Raw genomic sequence first — 17,709 nt, 5'->3', positions numbered from 1 at the left:
CTTTCAGTCTCCTCTAAACATATGCACACTTTCTTTATGCATTATACATGTGAAGAAGATCCAAATAATTAAAAGGGCAGGAAGGCCACCCTGTGGGCTTTACCTTTTGATGTGTACCTTTCCTTGGTTTAGGCATGAATGTCTGCAAGAAGAAAGCATACGCACATAACCCAAGATTCAGTTACTATTACCAGCTAGAGTGAATCCATTAAACAATGTATATAAGCATTGATTTACCAGTTAGCCATTGGTCCAGTGACTCTATTCTAATTGCAACTAGCCCTTATGTGTAAACCATTCCTCATATGAGGATCTTTGCATAGCACAGGGCATTAGGCTTTCCCATTACTTGAAGACATCTGAACAAGCAATAGGAAATGTATCTCTCCATATCATTTACTCCCTTGGCATGGGTTGCATTTAAGCAAGATAGAGGATAGATCAGTGGTTCTCAATCTGTGAGTCCCCAGGTTTTTGGCCTACAACTCTCAAAACCCCCAGAAAGTTTGCCAGCTGTTAGGATTTCTGGGAGTTGAAGGCCAAAACATCTGGGGAGCCTCAGGTAAAGAACTACTGGGATAGATCCAGCAGAGGTTGTGTTCTGTTGGAGATAAATATTGTGCTTCTGTTCAGTATTTTCTTGATTATCATGTGTTTGGCACAAAATAGATGTCTGTCTCCATTCTACTTGGCTTGTGAGTTGCTGGGAAGTTCTACAGACGTCATTGAGGATGGGAGTGTTGGGCAGTATCGACCATTGGTCTTTCATGTTTGTAAGTAAAGCTCTTACATTGCTCTTGGTGGTGAAACTTCGAGTAAGAGGATTACAAGGAGCTGTTAAGTCTACTGAGCCTTTGTCCTACATTTATAGCACTTTCCAAAGAGCTTTGTGAAGGATTCCCTACTCCAGAAATTGTATTGCATTTGATGTCACACATTCTTAGTTGAATAAGAAACCAATAGCTGAGATCGGGCAGGGTTTTCTTGTGCTTTTTTTGGTGTCAGGAGCGACTTGAGAAATTGCAAGTTGCTTCTGGTGTGAGAGAATTGGCTGTCTGTAAGGATGTTGCCCAAGGGACACCCGGATGTTTGTTGTTTTACTATCTTTGTGGGAGGCTTCTCTTGTGCTGGAAATTGGTGGTTATATAAATGTGATTACATATTTCATTGACCGCATAAATATTTAAATTGCCAAAAGACCTCTTTTCAGGACTCTGAAGCCTAAAGTAATCAAGTTAAAACCATGCGTCTGCCCATCATCTATAGCAGTATAGTCTAACTTTTAGTTACCCGTGGGCCAATCAAAATAGGAATGTGAGGGCCAGCGACATTCCAGAAAGAAAATGTTTCTTAAAAACTTACAGCAGTAAGAAGGATAAATGATTTTTTCCAAATGTTAACTTAAAATATTTTTCCAGTAAGAAGGGCAAGGGCCAACAACAATGAATTGGTAGGCCACATGCGGCCCGCAGCCTGCGGGGTGGACCACACTGATCTGTAGGATTACCAAGTGAATCAGATGCCCCAGGGACCTCAGCTTTTAATTTTTATGAAAAAAAGTTTCTAATACTTAGTCCTAAAGGGCAGTAGAGAAAAAAAAATGTAAAGGTGTTAGGTTGTGTTGGCAAAAGCCCAGTGACTGGAAATGAATTGTATAAGATTTACAGTCAAACAGTTGCCAGCTTTGTTCTTCTTGAGACAACATTTTGACACCTGGCTAGAGCCAGGTAGGAAAAAAGTGGAGCCCTCAAGAAAGTACAGTATGTCTTTCAGGTGTGTAGGCGTTCTCTGAAGGGGATAGAGATGTCAAAGGAGATATACATCCATTCTGAGCTTTTTTCTGAACTCAGGAGTTCTGTTTAAAATGCTGAAACCATTTTGGAGAAGGATTCAGTACTTTGAACGGATCCTTTAAAAATCAGATTAAAACCCAGATCAGTTTCATTGCACCAGAGCCAGTGTCCACCTGATTCTTTGTAGACCTTGGATGTTATGCACCACCAGACAGCACCATCGATCTATGATGTCAGTCAAAGGACTCTAAACCCAGACTAAGGCTCAAACTGTGGGCACATTTATCACTTTTGCCCCATAGATGTTCCCCCAAAGAGTGAAAGATCTGTGTTTGTTACTGCATGTGATTTTCCCTCACTTACATATCTTTCGTTTTAATGTGCTTTGTCTTGTGTCTGGTCAATGAAAGTTAAACACAGGTTTAATTTGCAGGTCTGTTCATTGAAGTGTGTTCTGAGTCAGAAAGCAGTTCATTGTAGGGAATACTGATTTTATTTAACATTTAGCTTGACCCTAAAAATACTTGATAGAAAACACATAGAAGGCATGAAAACTACGTGCAGAGCTGATCATTTCAGCTGGTGAGCCAGCTTCAGGCAATGCATAATCACATCCACTTCTCTTTCTCACGCATGCCTGTCCAGCGAATTACTAAGGCATTTAGTAGACAAGCCTAGAAAATACATATTTCATCAGTGTGGACTTAAGGGTCAAACTGGACAACATGTTAAATATAAGAATCTATTTGAAATGTTTTCTTTCTTTGAAGTAAAAAACCTGCAGTAGGAAGCATTTGAGTTCCAGGAAGTCTGCTTGTGTTGGTGCTGTCTCTCTCTCACACATACGGTACACACACCGTTTTGGTCTTGGAGGAAACCTATAAATACCTTCTGTAGGAGGGGTTATCAAGAACGGAGCGGGGTGATAGGAAAGCCTCTGCAGTTGTTTTGTACCTGAGAAACACAAAACTAGGCATATAATGGTATGGCCTTAAGAGCCTCTGGTCAAGGAATAGGGAACCTGATACCCTTTAGTCCAGTGGTCCTCAACCTGTGAGTCCCCAGGTGTTTTGGCCTACAACCTCCAGAAATCCCAGCCAGTTTACTAGCTGTTAGGATTTCTGGGTGTTGAAGGCTAAAACATTTGGGGACCCACAGGTTGAGAACCACTGCTTTAGTTGTTTACAGACTCCAACATACATAACTATGACCGAAGCCTATGAGGATTTTTCTCCAAAATTTCTTGCCCTACAAGATGATGGAGGATTCCACTCACAAAGCTGGTCAGCCTCCATAGAAGAAAGCATGTAGGAAACAACAGAGACATGGAAGTGCTCTCTGTCCTGGCTGTACCTGCCAGTGGTGGCATCCCAAGTCTTTTCGGCATCGTTCTTATCTATCTGTCTGCAACACTTGGCTCCCCTTGTTGCTATGATGGTTGTTACTGGAGCATCTCCAGTTCCAAGGCCAGACAAGCATTGTGTGTGGCCAGGCTCATGAGGCTCAAAATAAAAATGATTTTGCATTTTGGTTTGTGACAGGGAGCGAGGTAGACTCTGTTCTTGCTAGGGACCATGCATCTAATATTCCCAAGCCATCCCTCCTCACCTAGTACTCATCTGCAAACGTACAGCATTACAAAATTAACCTGAATCAATGATGAGTGGATTTTCCTACTTCGTAACTACAGACAAGAAAAAGAGCCAGCACTGGACAATGGTTAACCCAATCCCTTGCTTTGGTTGCTTTGATTAATTGACATCCGTCTCATGGCCCTGTTCGGTTTGGACCATTTAGGTCCAGAAGGAGGAGGAAGTGGTGAATGACAAATACCATTAAAGCTGCATATCGGAATTTAAAAAAATTATGCAAATATAGCTGGGTGTGGTTAATTCTGAGCCCATTGCTGAAGGTTATATTATTTCTTGTTTCTGGCTGCTAGAACTGGAAAAATATTTCACACTCATAACAGCTCCCTCCTATGCATGTTTACTCAGAGGTAAGTCCCACTGAGCTCAGTGGGATTGCAGAGATAAAACCGATGGTTGCCCAGGCAACTAGGGATATCTCTCCCCCCCCCCCCACTGGTCCTGTAGGTCACTTGCTACTTGTTTCTTCCTTCCTTTCTCTCCTCCCTCCCTCCCTCCCGCTTAATTCCTCTGAACTAGTTCTCACTAGTCCAGGCAGTAATCAATTCCACTTAGGGAATCAGCTGTTAATGACAAGTCAGTGTATATGCAATGTAGAGAATGCTAGTTCATAGTTATTCCCATTCCCAAAAGCAGGAGCTAGATCTGCTTGTAAGGTTGGGAGGTGGAGAGGATGTTGATTTTAGGTGCATCGTCTCTTTTTTAAAGTGTGGAATCTGCAAGATGAGCTAAGATGCAAATGAGTGTACTGGGGTTATTGTAAACAACAAGATTAGATCTCTGCCGTGCCAAATTATACCACGGCTGTAGCAGGAAACCATCCTTAGCTGAGGTGGGCGGCACATTGAACAACAAGGACTTGATCAATTTGGCAGACGGCATTTGCTGTTAAGGAGCGAGAAAGAAAACATGCCGATGAGAGGGCTTGCTTCAACACAGTGCCGACTCTATGCTTAGTCATCTCTAGCAGGATAAGAGAAGTCAGCAAACAGGATCCCTACAGTGCTTTAAATGTTGTCCTTGGGGGGAGACTAAATACCAAATTTTGACTGGTGAGAAAGACATTAAAACAGCTTTTTAATCACAACGACATCTGCGATACTATCTAACCACATATTATATTGCAGTTCTTCTCAGGCTACCTATTGAGTGTAAAGGACCAACAGTTACAGTTTTCCCCCATCGGCATATTTATTCCAATCTCCTATAGTTGTTTTTTGGTTTTTTGGAAAATATCCAGGGACCAGAAGTCAATGGCTCTGAATCTGGCACCGGTTCAGAGGCCACCACTTTTAGTAATACTGTCCTATGGCAAACATACATTTTCTTAACGATTTCCAAAGAGGTGACTGTGTTAAGTCTGTTACAGCCTAAAAGTGTGTGAGAGTTTGGTAGTGGGGGATTTAGCAGCACCTTTACCTTGTTCATTTTAGCCAGAGCTTTTGTAGACTTGGATTTTAATTTTAATCCACAAAAGCGCCTACAAAAAAAATTCTTAAAAGTGCTATTTGATTCTTCCTGCCCCACCTTTCTCTTTTTTAATAAAAAAAAGACCAAGAATAATTTTTTCCCATTCATTTTGTTAACACCGTTTTTTTTGCGTTTTTATGAAGACAATCTATCTCTATTTTGTGTACTCTTTTTAAAAATCTTTCTGGTACTGCTGAGCTAATGTTGCTCTCAGGCAATTTGTGGTATCAAGTGATAACTTTCTGGATGACTTTTTCTTGTACTAAACATTTATACCACCATGTTTGAGTATTTTAGACTCAGATGAATGTATGAGCTGAATATCTCTTATCTGGAAATACAAAATGCCCCAAATCTAAAATTCTTGGGTATGATGGTCTCGAGTAAAATCTAAAATTGTCTGTATAGGTTGGTTGAAATAATTATCACTTTGCTTTCTGATGGTCCAGTGCACCCAAACATTGTTTCATTCACAAAATTATTTATTAAAAATATCGTCTATAAAATTATCTTCAGGCTATGCCTACAAGCCTGAACTTCATCAGTGAACTTCATGTTTAGACTTGGGTCCCATCCCAAAGATACCTCACTATGTATTTAGAAATATTCCAAAATCCAAATCACTTTTGGTCTCAAGCATTTCGGTTAAGAGATACTCAACCTGTAATCTTATTCTTCCTCACTTGGAAGCGAGGAAGGCTCATTAAACTCAGTGAAGCTTACTTGTAAGCAAACTTGTTTAAAACTAGGCTATTTATATGCAGGAGTTGGATAAAGTAGTGTAATTTCATTCCCTCTGATTTCAGTGGAATATGCCTAATATGTTTAACTCTCTCATCAAAATCAATTAGGTCCACTGTTCCTTCTCCTTTCCTTCCTTGTGCCCTTCTGATGTTTTTTCTTTATGGTCTCTGTGACTCACACTAATGGGTTTACTATACCCGCACACTGCACAAGTGCAGTAACCCCATTAATGTGAGTTCACTGATGACCATTTGAAAAATTATATTTAAAGGTAAGCAACTCATCCTTGTTATGGCAATTTAATTGATATTATTTGATAGAGACATGGCTACACCATTAATGTATCACACTGTCCTTTGACACCTGTGGATTCCACGATCAGTGAGTCAATGCCATTTGCTTATGTTAAAATGTTATTTTCAAGTTTAAGCCTTCACTTTAGTGGAGGCAAGACAATTGTGTGGCTTTCAAGCCATTCCATCTGCAAGTTCAGTCAGCCCATCCAATATAGCCAATAGTCAGAGATGATGGCACTTTGCAGTCAGTAACATGTGGAGGAACACATGTCATTAATTGCTGCTGTAGTGAATATGATGCAGTAATATTACAGTTGACCATTTGAAAACATTCTGCATTTCTTTAACAAATGAACGAACATAACGATCATGTATAGTACTTTCATGATGTTTTGTTATGCAACAGCATTCACAACTGTTGAGCTAATGACATGGAGTTGTTCCTCACGTTGGGAAGTAAAAGTGTTTCCTCTCTTTCTGTTTCTGAAAGTAAAAAAGAGGCATCTGTTAATAGCAGTTAAAAATTTACATTTCAACTTTGTCAACGATAAATGACTGTTACTTTTATTTTGTTAACAGGAATGTTTACCCTTGCAGAAGTTGCATCTCTCAATGACATTCAGCCGACATACCGTATTCTGAAACCATGGTGGGACGTATTTATGGATTATCTGGCAGTGGTTATGCTCATGGTTGCGATTTTTGCTGGAACCATGCAACTGACCAAAGATCAGGTGGTCTGTTTGCCTGTGTTACAGTCAGCTGTCAATGTGAAAATACAGCCTACCCCCTTGGGAAGTGCCAGAGTAGTAAACATCCCAGAATCCGAAACCACAGTTGTTCAAGATGAAGAAACACAGACAGCGACGACTGTTTCTTTCGAGAGAGCATCAGTTGTTACACCCGACATACCTCTGAGCCGAACTACCTTTCCACCATTGTACTCCACTGTTCCAAATCAGGAAGTGAAGAAAGAGCAGAAAGATCCTCTGGGCCGAAAGACCAACTTGGATTACCAGCAATATGTTTTTATTAACCAGATGTGTTACCACTTGGCTCTTCCTTGGTATTCAAAGTACTTTCCTTACTTAGCTCTGATACATACTATTATTTTAATGGTCAGCAGCAATTTTTGGTTTAAATACCCCAAAACATGCTCCAAGATCGAGCATTTTGTCTCCATCTTGGGGAAGTGCTTTGAGTCCCCTTGGACTACAAAAGCGTTGTCTGAAACGGCGTGTGAGGATTCTGAAGAGAATAAGCAGAGACTGACTGGGGCCCAGTCTCTGCCAAAGCATGTGTCCACCAGTAGTGATGAAGGAAGCCCAAATGCCAGTACCCCCATGATAAACAAAACTGGTTTCAAATTTTCAGCTGAAAAGCCCGTCATTGAGGTCCCTAGCATGACTATTTTGGACAAAAAAGATGGGGAGCAAGCCAAAGCTCTTTTTGAGAAAGTACGAAAATTTCGGGCTCATGTGGAGGACAGTGATTTAATTTATAAGCTTTATGTTGTTCAGACTGTCATCAAAACTGTGAAATTCATATTTATTCTTTGCTACACAGCAAACTTTGTCAATGAAATCAGTTTTGAGCACACATGCATGCCCAAAGTAGAACATCTAACTGGCTATCAAGAGTTTGAATGCACACACAATATGGCTTACATGCTGAAAAAGTTGCTCATTAGTTACATCTCCCTCATTTGTGTCTATGGTTTTGTCTGTCTGTACACACTTTTCTGGTTATTTCGATTACCCCTGAAGGAGTACTCTTTTGAAAAGGTAAGGGAAGAGAGCAGTTTCAGTGATATTCCAGATGTTAAAAATGATTTTGCATTTCTCTTACACATGGTTGACCAATATGATCAGCTGTACTCCAAGCGGTTTGGTGTCTTTTTGTCAGAGGTGAGTGAAAATAAACTGAGGGAAATCAGCTTGAATCACGAGTGGACTTTTGAAAAGTTGAGGCAGCATGTGTCCAGGAACGCCCAAGATAAGCAGGAACTGCACTTGTTCATGCTGTCAGGGGTTCCAGATGCAGTGTTTGATCTTACAGACTTGGACGTCCTGAAACTTGAGCTAATCCCGGAAGCAAAAATCCCAGCTAAAATCTCCCAGATGACCAATCTTCAAGAGCTCCATCTCTACCATTGCCCTGCAAAAGTAGAACAAACAGCCTTCAGCTTTCTTCGCGACCACCTGAGGTGCCTGCATGTGAAATTCACCGACGTGGCAGAAATCCCAGCTTGGGTGTACTTGCTTAAAAATCTCCGTGAGTTGTACCTGATAGGCAACTTAAACTCTGAAAATAATAAAATGATAGGACTTGAATCACTCAGAGAGTTAAGGCACCTTAAAATTCTCTACGTGAAAAGCAATTTGACCAAAATCCCCTCAAACATCACGGATGTGGCACCACATCTAACCAAGCTTGTATTTCATAATGATGGCACCAAGCTCTTTGTATTGAATAGCCTTAAGAAAATGATGAATGTAGCAGAGCTAGAATTGCAGAACTGTGAACTGGAGCGGATTCCCCACGCCATTTTCAGTCTCAGTAACTTGCAGGAGCTAGATTTAAAGTCAAATAGCATACGCACAATTGAAGAAGTCATAAGCTTTCAGCATTTAAAAAGACTGACCTGTCTGAAATTGTGGCACAACAAAATAGTCAACATTCCTCCTTCCATTACCCATGTGAAAAATTTGGAGTCCCTTTACCTCTCCAACAATAAACTCGAATCTTTACCAGCTGCAGTGTTCAGTTTACAGAAACTCAGATGCTTAGATGTAAGTTACAACTCCATCGCAGTGATTCCTGTGGAAGTAGGCTTGCTCCAAAATCTGCAGCATTTTCATGTCACGGGAAATAAAGTGGATATTTTGCCAAAACAGTTGTTTAAATGCACCAAGTTGAGGACTTTGAGTTTGGGACAAAACTGTATCACCTCGATTCCAGAAAAGATTGGCCAGTTGTTGCAGCTGACACATCTGGAGCTGAAGGGGAACTGTTTAGACCGTCTTCCCCCTACGCTGGGGCTGTGTCGGCTTCTCAGGAAAAGTGGACTCATTGTGGAAGATCACCTCTTTGACACGTTGCCTTCAGAAGTCAAAGAAGCATTGAATCAAGATACAAACATTCCCTTTGCTAATGGGATTTAAGCTGAGGTTGAACTCCCAAGTAACTTAACACACACAAAATGCTAAAGTACATATTGTTATAAAAAAATCCTGTGTTAAGTATCTGGAACTCACTCACTTTCTATGAGGAAAGACTGTTAGGGCTGGTAGAAGCTTGTTTGGTGTTTGTAGTATTTTAAAACATCATTTCCAACATTTTTGGAAGGGGAAGAGAAAGGGGGCGGGAAACCCTTCAGCAGTCTTGATTCTTCTTTTCTTTTAAGATGTTTGTAACTTGGATGCTGCCGCTTTTGAATGTTTACAAATTGCTCGCCTGCTTAATGTACATGATTAAACTGGTGACCTTTTTCTTACTATAAATAATGTTTAATGGCTCCAGTCATTGTAGAGTTCCTTGGCAGACAATCCATTTTTTGTATTTAAAAAATCGGTTTGATTTGTTTGGTGGCACTCATCCAGCAAGAGGAATATATATGCACATCCAGTAGTGAATTGTTCGATATCATTCTTGTATCCCTTGTATTAGGCCAGGGGTCCTCAATCAAAGGCCCAAGGGTCAGATGCAGCCCTCCAAGGTCATTTACCAACCCACCCTAAACTTTAGACTTAGGGTTGCCTTGAAGGCACACAACAAAAACAATCCTACTTAACTTGACTATCTTATCAGCCAAAAACAGGCCCACACTTCCCATTGAAATACTGGTAAGTTTATGTTGGTTAAAATTGTTCTTCATTTTAAATATTGTGTTGTTTCATGGTTTTGTTTTGTTTGTTTTTTTGCACTGCAAATAAGATGTGTGCAGTGTGCATAGGAATTCATTCATTCCCCCCCCCCCCCAAACTATAGTCCAGTCCCCCAACAGAGAGACTGTGAACTGGCAGTTTACTTCAAAAGTTGAAGGACCCCTGCATTAGGCAATGTTTATGTGTCTTTCTATCTACTTTGCAGTATGAATGAGAATGTTCCTCCTACTCAAGCTGTGTAATCCTGTGCCCACTAAATTCAACGAAGCTTAATTTTGGGGATGTATAAGAATTCACTAAGTCATTAGTGACATAACATGTAGTACATGCTGCAGTGTCTTCTAAATGGCAGATGGCACTGTGTTGCTTGTGAAGTAATATTTTCTTTGCTAGGCTCTTCTGTCACTGGCAATCACTCATGTCTGAGTTTTTTGTTTTTTTTTTCATGTCAGGAGAAACTGCTAGTCGCGGGAAGATAATGGCGCTCCATGCAGTCATGCTGGCCACATGACCTTGGAGGCATCTATGGACAACGGCAACACTGCAGCTTAGAAATGGAGATGAGCACCAACTCCCAGAGTTGGAAACCACTAGACTTAATGTCAGGTTAAAGCCTTTACCTTTAACTACCTACCCTTTGATCAGTAGGACCAGAAGCCCTCCGCCTGAAATGTTCATGGGATGCAATTCCCATTCTGCCGCAGCACCCCCATGCACAAGACATTATTCCATACAATAAGGTTATCACAGCAAACTCATACATACAAAGTTCAATAGTAAAGGCAGAAAGAGCACAGGCACATAGAAACTTCAAGAATCCCTGCTCACATGAGTTCCAAATCTCTTATTCACACAGACTCAGAGATACTTGTTATAAATAACCTGTGTCAATCAACACATTGAGGAACTCCAGATGACATGGTAACAGACTTCACAGACTTCCCTGGGGCATGAGTTGACATACAAACGATGTAGCAATGTCCACTTCAGGATCACATTTTTTAAAAAAATATGGGAGGAACTATGTTAACCAACAACTAATGAAGGCACAACAGCATTTTCACAGGGCCAGAGATTACCATACAGAGCATTGGGATTGGGAAAAGGTGCTCAATTATGAAGCAAAGCCAGGGCACACAGGCTTAAAGCACTAGGCTTTGAGATCAGTAGCAGTCACCACCATCTGCCACCACCATCCGTAATCTTCTCTCTTTCCTCTCAAAGTGGGGGTGGGGGAGGATTTTCCCAGCCATGATCTATTGTGAGCTGCCATGTGTGTTATGCAATGAAGAGCACAACCAACCTTGTATGCATTTGGAAGCTAAGGAGAATCAGGTTTGATTAGTACTTAGATGGGACACCATGAAGGAATCGCAGGTAGTGCAAGGAAAACATCCTTTCTGAAGCCTTAGTGAGCCATTGTCAAACTTGGCTAACTGGACCAATAGTCTGACTTAGATTTCCCCATTAGGAAAGGCATAATCCAAAAGCAGAGCACATGTGATAGTGTAGAGCTGGAGTGAATCAGAGGAAACTATATGTCTTTTTGTTTTATCCATTCAGCCTTGTGTTGTCCACTTAAGAACACAAAAAGGAGTTTTCATGGTGGGAACCATTTCAAGCTGTACCAGGAAAGCAAGGAGTTAGACAAGGCTGCATTTTATTATCCTAACTCTTTAATGCTCAACATATACAGAAACCAGGATTAGACTAGAGAAATGAGACACGAAGACTGAAGGAAGAAACACCCAACAGTTTAAGATATATAGATACCTGGGCTCAATCAGGAGAAGAAATAAGGAGAAGGATTAGACTTGGAAGGGCAACTATGAACGAACTTGAGAACATCCTCAATGTATAGATGTATCGGTAGAGAGAAAAGTTAGAGCCATCCATGCCACAGTATTTTTATTAATACAAGGTTTGAAAGCTGGACAGTGAGGAAAATCTGCAGTAGAAACAAGGTTCTAGAAGAGAATTCTATAAATGCCATAAGACGGCTAAGAAAAAAAATCAAATGGGTATTCACAGCAATCCCTGAGCTGTGACTGTTTGGCAATAGTGAGGCTTGAGTAATTTCTCTCTTCACAGCAATCGGAAGACGTAGTCCTTAAAAATTTAGCTGGGATTAAGGTCAACTGAATGCAATAGGACATTGATATTTACCTGTACAGGATTATATGATCAATTCTTGCTGAGTGGCTCCTTTATAGTAAAATAATATCTGTAAGGGAATATTTGTTATTCCAGCGTAGAACGTTTTTAATATGGAGCTTAGTTCTTGTAACTTTATGGATAATCTCTGTGATTTAACTTTATGGACTATCTCTGTGGTGTTTATGAGCTGTGGAAGGATTCAGGTTGGCCGTCAAAGGTCCAGAGGTTAGCTACTATAGCTGTTGCTGTCTTGGTCCCAGTACTCAAATCCCATAATGATGTTGCTGTGTAAATATTCTCCTTCCATCCCCTCCCAGAGCATTTTGCAGCTGTGAGTGCTGTGAGACAACTGTTGTGTGATGGTCATTGGACAACATGTGAGTATTATAACTCCTACTGTACTAGTTTATAGTCTTCTAGAATCTTTTATAATATGTATTTATTTGTACATTGTTCTAGTACTCAAGCTCAGGTATGCTCATTGAAAAGGTAAAATGCTCTCAAGATAACCATATTATGATATTATATTACTCCTTCCAGTGGTATGTAGTGACTTGAGTTTTTGACTATGACTCTAGGAGACCAAGGTTTTGTGTCTCTGCTTAGCTGTGGAAACCCACTGGATGATCTTGGGGAAGTCACACTCTCAGCCTCAGAGTAAGACACTGGCACACCCCTATGAACTAATTCTGCTATCAGCACCTTAGGTTCAAAATAAGTCTGAAATAATTTGAAGACACACAACAAGAATAATATTACCCCTTACATATCAGCATAATAAATGACTAATGCTGCTGCAGATAAACCTACTAAACTTTAGTGACTAAAGGAAAAAGGAAGGTAGGTAGGTTGATTGAGTGATTGTTCTGGAAAGATGGAGAAGATTAATCTTTGAGGGAAACCTTTTATATCAAAGGTGGACAAAGTGCAGCTCTCCTGTTGGTATTGAACTGCAGCTCCCATCGAACTTAACCAGTGGATGGGAATTGTGTCACACTTCACCATGTAGATGCTTTTATTTTTGCTTTTTTTTTTTTTGTTCATTCCCATCTATTCAGCTGGCCCAGCAGAATCATAGCTTCATTAAGAGACTGAAAGCTATTCTGATTGAATATATCAGGAATGCAAAAAGTGCACTTGTCTTTCCAGACATGCCCCATAAAGTCTTTGTCTGCACCCCCACCATTTTTCTGCTTCATTGCTGGAACTGAGAAGAACATCTCCAAATGTGATTGAAAGCATGCTTCAGAAATAGGGCTGAGTAAAGCTCCTTTTTCTCGAGGAGGAAAGAAATTACAGACCAGATGAGTACTTTAGCTGTGAAATGAAAAAGCTGGCGACTAATCATTGCTCCCAAAAAGGGTCATTATGGTGCTGTTGCTGCAAAGAAGGTTACAATTGCCGTCACACTGGAAAATGAGCAATATTGAAATGGATTGCATGGCGCCAACCTACTCCTTTTTCCTTTGTGAATCAGAGGCTCCAGGGTGAATAGATAATCTGAGTTGTTTGGTAGAGAGCATGCTGTGTTGTTCTTTCTTTGGGGCTGATTTGTTCAAACCACATTCATTGACAGCATCCATTTCCAAAATCACTGTTGGACCCATGACTCATTTGTAAGGCCCTCTTCCCAGGTGTTGCCATGTGGTCCAGGCTCACAGAAAAGCACCCACAACTGTGCACAGTGGGATATTAAAGAATGCTTTCCCCTATCATTCTGGTATTTTTAAAAGCTCATTTTATATGGAGAAAGGTTGAGTAGCACAGTTCTGCTCCCACAGAGAACTCTGGAGTATTTCACTATTGAAAGAAGCTGAAGGAATTGGAAGAAAAAGTTAAAATGTTCCGTAAAAGATTATTTTTCATTGAAATGATTATGGTAACTACAGTCATCTCTCCACAATTGCAGATTTGATTATTCATTGATTTTTTTAAAAAATGTTCCATCTGGTTCATCCAGTGTGACTCATGGTCAACTTCCTCCAGTCATCCTGGAGAACCTAGAGAATTCTAGAGAACATCTCTCTTGAAATCGCTAGTTACTCAAATGAAATTCTGTGGTCAGCTGGCCATAGAGTCGTGCTAGTAAAACTAAATATTCCTAGAGAGTTAGAGTATTAGTAAAAAAAAAAAAAAAGCAGTTGCTTTTTCATGGTTTTTCACTTTCATAGGGGTCCTCTGCCTCTAACCCCAGCAAATGTCTGGGGTTGACTGTGTCATGTATCACAAAGTTTTCAAGAAAAATAAATGTTATTACTGTTGTCCTGCTGTACTGTGGCCATGTCTCATGGAAGAAGAAATCATTATAGTCTCAGCTCCTCCTCTCCTAACACTGTGTAGGAAATCACTTTAAGAGCGATGGAGCACCAGAAAGTCAGATGATGGTTATGGCTTTACTTGAAGAGGATCACAATTACTACTGTGCGGCTAGAATGTGCAAATCAGTGATACTCTGACTCTGGCTCAGTTCCTTCCGCCCCAGATTACCCTAATTTTGTCCCCAAGCCCCTTTGCAAGCAATCACTTCAGACTTCAGGACTCCTTGGGATGATAAGAAAGAATTAAGAGTTTTGGTTATGGTTTCACTTTCAAATGGTTTCAGTTCCACCTGTATTTTCTATTTTTTAATCAAATGACCCTTTGGAGAATTTTTTCGCCCTTGGTGCCACAGGAACATACAAATCTAGAGCACTTATCACACAAAACAGGAACATTGCAATTACAGGAACTTTGTAAACATTCGTTAGTTGGAAGTATTGATTACATCTCATGTCAGTATTCCCTGATCTTACAGAAGAGTCATAACGTTGTGGAAATAAAAATGTATAGTGATTCTGTTGCAGGTTTTATTCCAGCTTTTAGTGGAACTATCCAAGATGATTAATCTATTTTGAGAAGAGGGTTCAGCATCTTGGATAGGTCCTATGATGTAAAAAAAAAAAATTGATTCATTGCATTGCAACATGGAAACTTCTGTTACAGTGGTTCTCAACCTGTGGATCCCCAGATGTTTTGGCCTACAACTCCCAGAAATCCCAGCCAGTTTACCAGCTGTTGGGATTTCTGGGAGTTGAAGGCCAAAACATCTGGGGACCTGCAAGTTGAGAACCACTACTTTGATATCTTCTGAGTTGCACTCTGCATATATGATATTATTTGAGAAATCAGAGTGGAGCCACAAGGGATTAATCCATTTGGGAAAGATAGTTATTCAATTAAACTTTAGTCTGTATGGACAGATTTGCATGTTTTTCATGTTGTCCAAGACTGCTCACAATACCAGGAATAATAGAACAAAAGCAGGAGAGGGCTGTGGCATTCCTGTGCTGCTCATGAGCTGGGTGGATATGTGTTTGGATATCCAGCATGCCTCCATTGATGGTTTAAAGACTGTGTTCTGTTAAAACATCCTTACATTTCCTCAGAGCTTTTAAAACCATTTTTTTGCTTACAACTCACAAAAACATCCATTTGGCATGGCTATAATCCATGGTTTTAGATAAAATTTACTTAACAAGATGACTAAGACATCAGCCACTATACATGAAATAAGTTCTTTCATATGTCTCAAAGAAGTACAGCATAATCCTTGTATCCATGGGGAATAATTTCCTGGATTTACCCTGGAAATGTGAAGTTGCAGGTAGTGGTGAACCCTACTGAAATGACTTCTGGCAGAAGTGTATAATACAATTACATTGGAGGATGTAGAAAATGTCTGGAAATAATATTTCTCTAGAATTTCTAGGTTCTCTGGTCAATGTCTTGCACAAGCATATCATAAACTTTCCCTGGAGGATCTAGTAAATATTTAGTGATAACATTTTTTGAAAACGTGCGTGGCCTGTGGATACATGGGTGATACTGTACTCCCAAGTGAGAAGACTGGTGAAGATTGATTCATAGATTAACACTGGCCTTAATAGAAATTATAGGGGCTGAATCATCAAATTCCGTGCATCAAGCAATCAAGCGTATGCTTCTTGGCACTTTCTAACGCAGTGGTAGAAATCCTGTTGCCCTCCAGTTACATTGAGCTGCAACTCTGAGCAATCCCAGCCAATTTATCCAATGGTGAAGAGTCCTGGGAATTATAGTCCTGCTACATCTGGGGAACCGCATAATCCTAATGCTTGATTTAAATTACTAAAGAAAGCATAGAAGGCATTACATTTCTGTTTGTCCCTCCTCCACACCTGATTTAATAATTTCATTAATTATTAGTGGGAGCAGCTTGCATTTCACAAACTCACCAGAACACAAAACACCTTTTATTGGCAAGTCTCTTTTGGCTTTTACATCACATCTCACTACTTTCTCCCTTTAAAGGACCAGGAAGCAAGTGGCTAAATGAAACATGAGAAGAAGCTGGTTTAGACGTGACCTTATCCACAATTTCAGTTTGTTTTTGTTTGGGTTGGATTCATCTTAAGCGCTTGGGGGCTGTTGTGTCTTCTGTGAAATTCCTAAGCAATATTCTCATTCCCTCTAATAGTCAAAGAGACTTGCTTTTCATCCACAGTTAAGGTAACAACATGGGGACACTCGCAGAGTGGGATAAGAAATGAGGTAGCTTATGCAGAAAAAAGTCACAGAGCGAACTAAGGATAGAGGGAACAAAATAACATCCCTTCTCTCTGCAATGAAATAGACTTGCTGTATTCATGTTACAATGAAATTAGAGTATGAACAGTTTTTTTAAAATGCCTACAGCTGGGGAATCTACCCCATTCACAGCAAGAGTTTCTAGGAACTGCAAAAAGTAACTTTCCCATTGTTGTTGTTTTGTTCATTTATACCTTGCCCTTTCCACAACAGTCCCCAAGTTATGAACAAGATAGGTTCTCCATGGGGCCGGGCTGTAGCGCAGGCTGGTAAACAGCTGCTGCAATAAATCACTCTGACCATGAGGTCATGAGTTTGAGGCCAGCCCGTCGTGGGGTGAGCACCCATCAATTAAAAATTAAAAATATAGCCCCTGCTCGTTGCTGACCTAGCAACCCTAAAGATAGTAGCATCTATCAAGTAGGAAATAAAGTACCACTTATAAAAAAAGTGGGGATGCAAGTTTAACTAATTTACAACGTTGGAATGAGGAAGTGAGGAAGTGCCATCAGAGTGGATGATGCTGCTCCCCCCTGTGGCCGGAATCGAACATCCCCTCAGGAGAAGGTTAAATTGCCTCTGCGTCTGTCTGTCTGTTGTCTTTGTCTCGGTTCGATGTGTTTATGGACATTGAATGTTTGCCCTATATGTACATAATGTGATCCACCCTGAGTCCCCTTCGGGATGAGAAGGGCGGAATATAAATACTGTAAATAAATAAATAAAATAAATAACTTTTCCAGGATTTAATTTCACTTCCTAGGGGTAGATTTTGGGGGGATTTGTAAAAGGCACCATGATGTAATGGGTTGACTGGAAAGACGTGTCAACAGCTGATTGGCTAAGCGTGCCAGGAGCCAACATTCTGATTGGCTATTGCCTCTGCCTTGCTGCTGAGAGACACGGTTTGAGCAGGCATTTTACCTCAGAGAGCAAAGAGGTAACAGCTAGGAAATCAATGGTTGCCGACTCTCTGAAGCCAAATCATTTATAAAGCAATGAGGCATATTTAAAGACTATTTTAAAAGGACTGTTTATTCCCTCTGTTCTCTGTAAGAAGCCAGAGAGACTACTGTATATATTGTTGCTCTATTCAACCCATTGAACT

The 17,709-nt window shown here is 40.4% G+C and overlaps 1 protein-coding gene across 5 annotated transcripts in view; it reads left to right on the top strand.

The window, feature by feature from the left end:
- Positions 1 to 17,343, top strand: part of lrrc8d (leucine rich repeat containing 8 VRAC subunit D) — a 113,506-nt gene extending 96,163 nt beyond the window's left edge. For all 5 annotated transcript variants that reach the window (XM_062978041.1, XM_062978040.1, XM_008109279.3 and 2 more), the window contains one exon: positions 6,532 to 17,343. In XM_062978041.1, coding sequence (XP_062834111.1) covers positions 6,534 to 9,116 — 2,583 coding nt within the window. In that variant the 5' untranslated portion in view covers positions 6,532 to 6,533 and the 3' untranslated portion in view covers positions 9,117 to 17,343. The remainder of the gene's footprint in view (positions 1 to 6,531) is intronic.
- The last annotated feature ends 366 nt before the right edge of the window (positions 17,344 to 17,709 follow it).

The sequence above is a fragment of the Anolis carolinensis genome, chromosome 4 (genome assembly GCF_035594765.1).
Source record: "Anolis carolinensis isolate JA03-04 chromosome 4, rAnoCar3.1.pri, whole genome shotgun sequence".
Lineage (NCBI taxonomy): Eukaryota > Metazoa > Chordata > Lepidosauria > Squamata > Dactyloidae > Anolis > Anolis carolinensis.
Note: the sequence above shows the minus strand (reverse complement) of the source record. Positions and strands in the feature narration are given on the sequence as shown.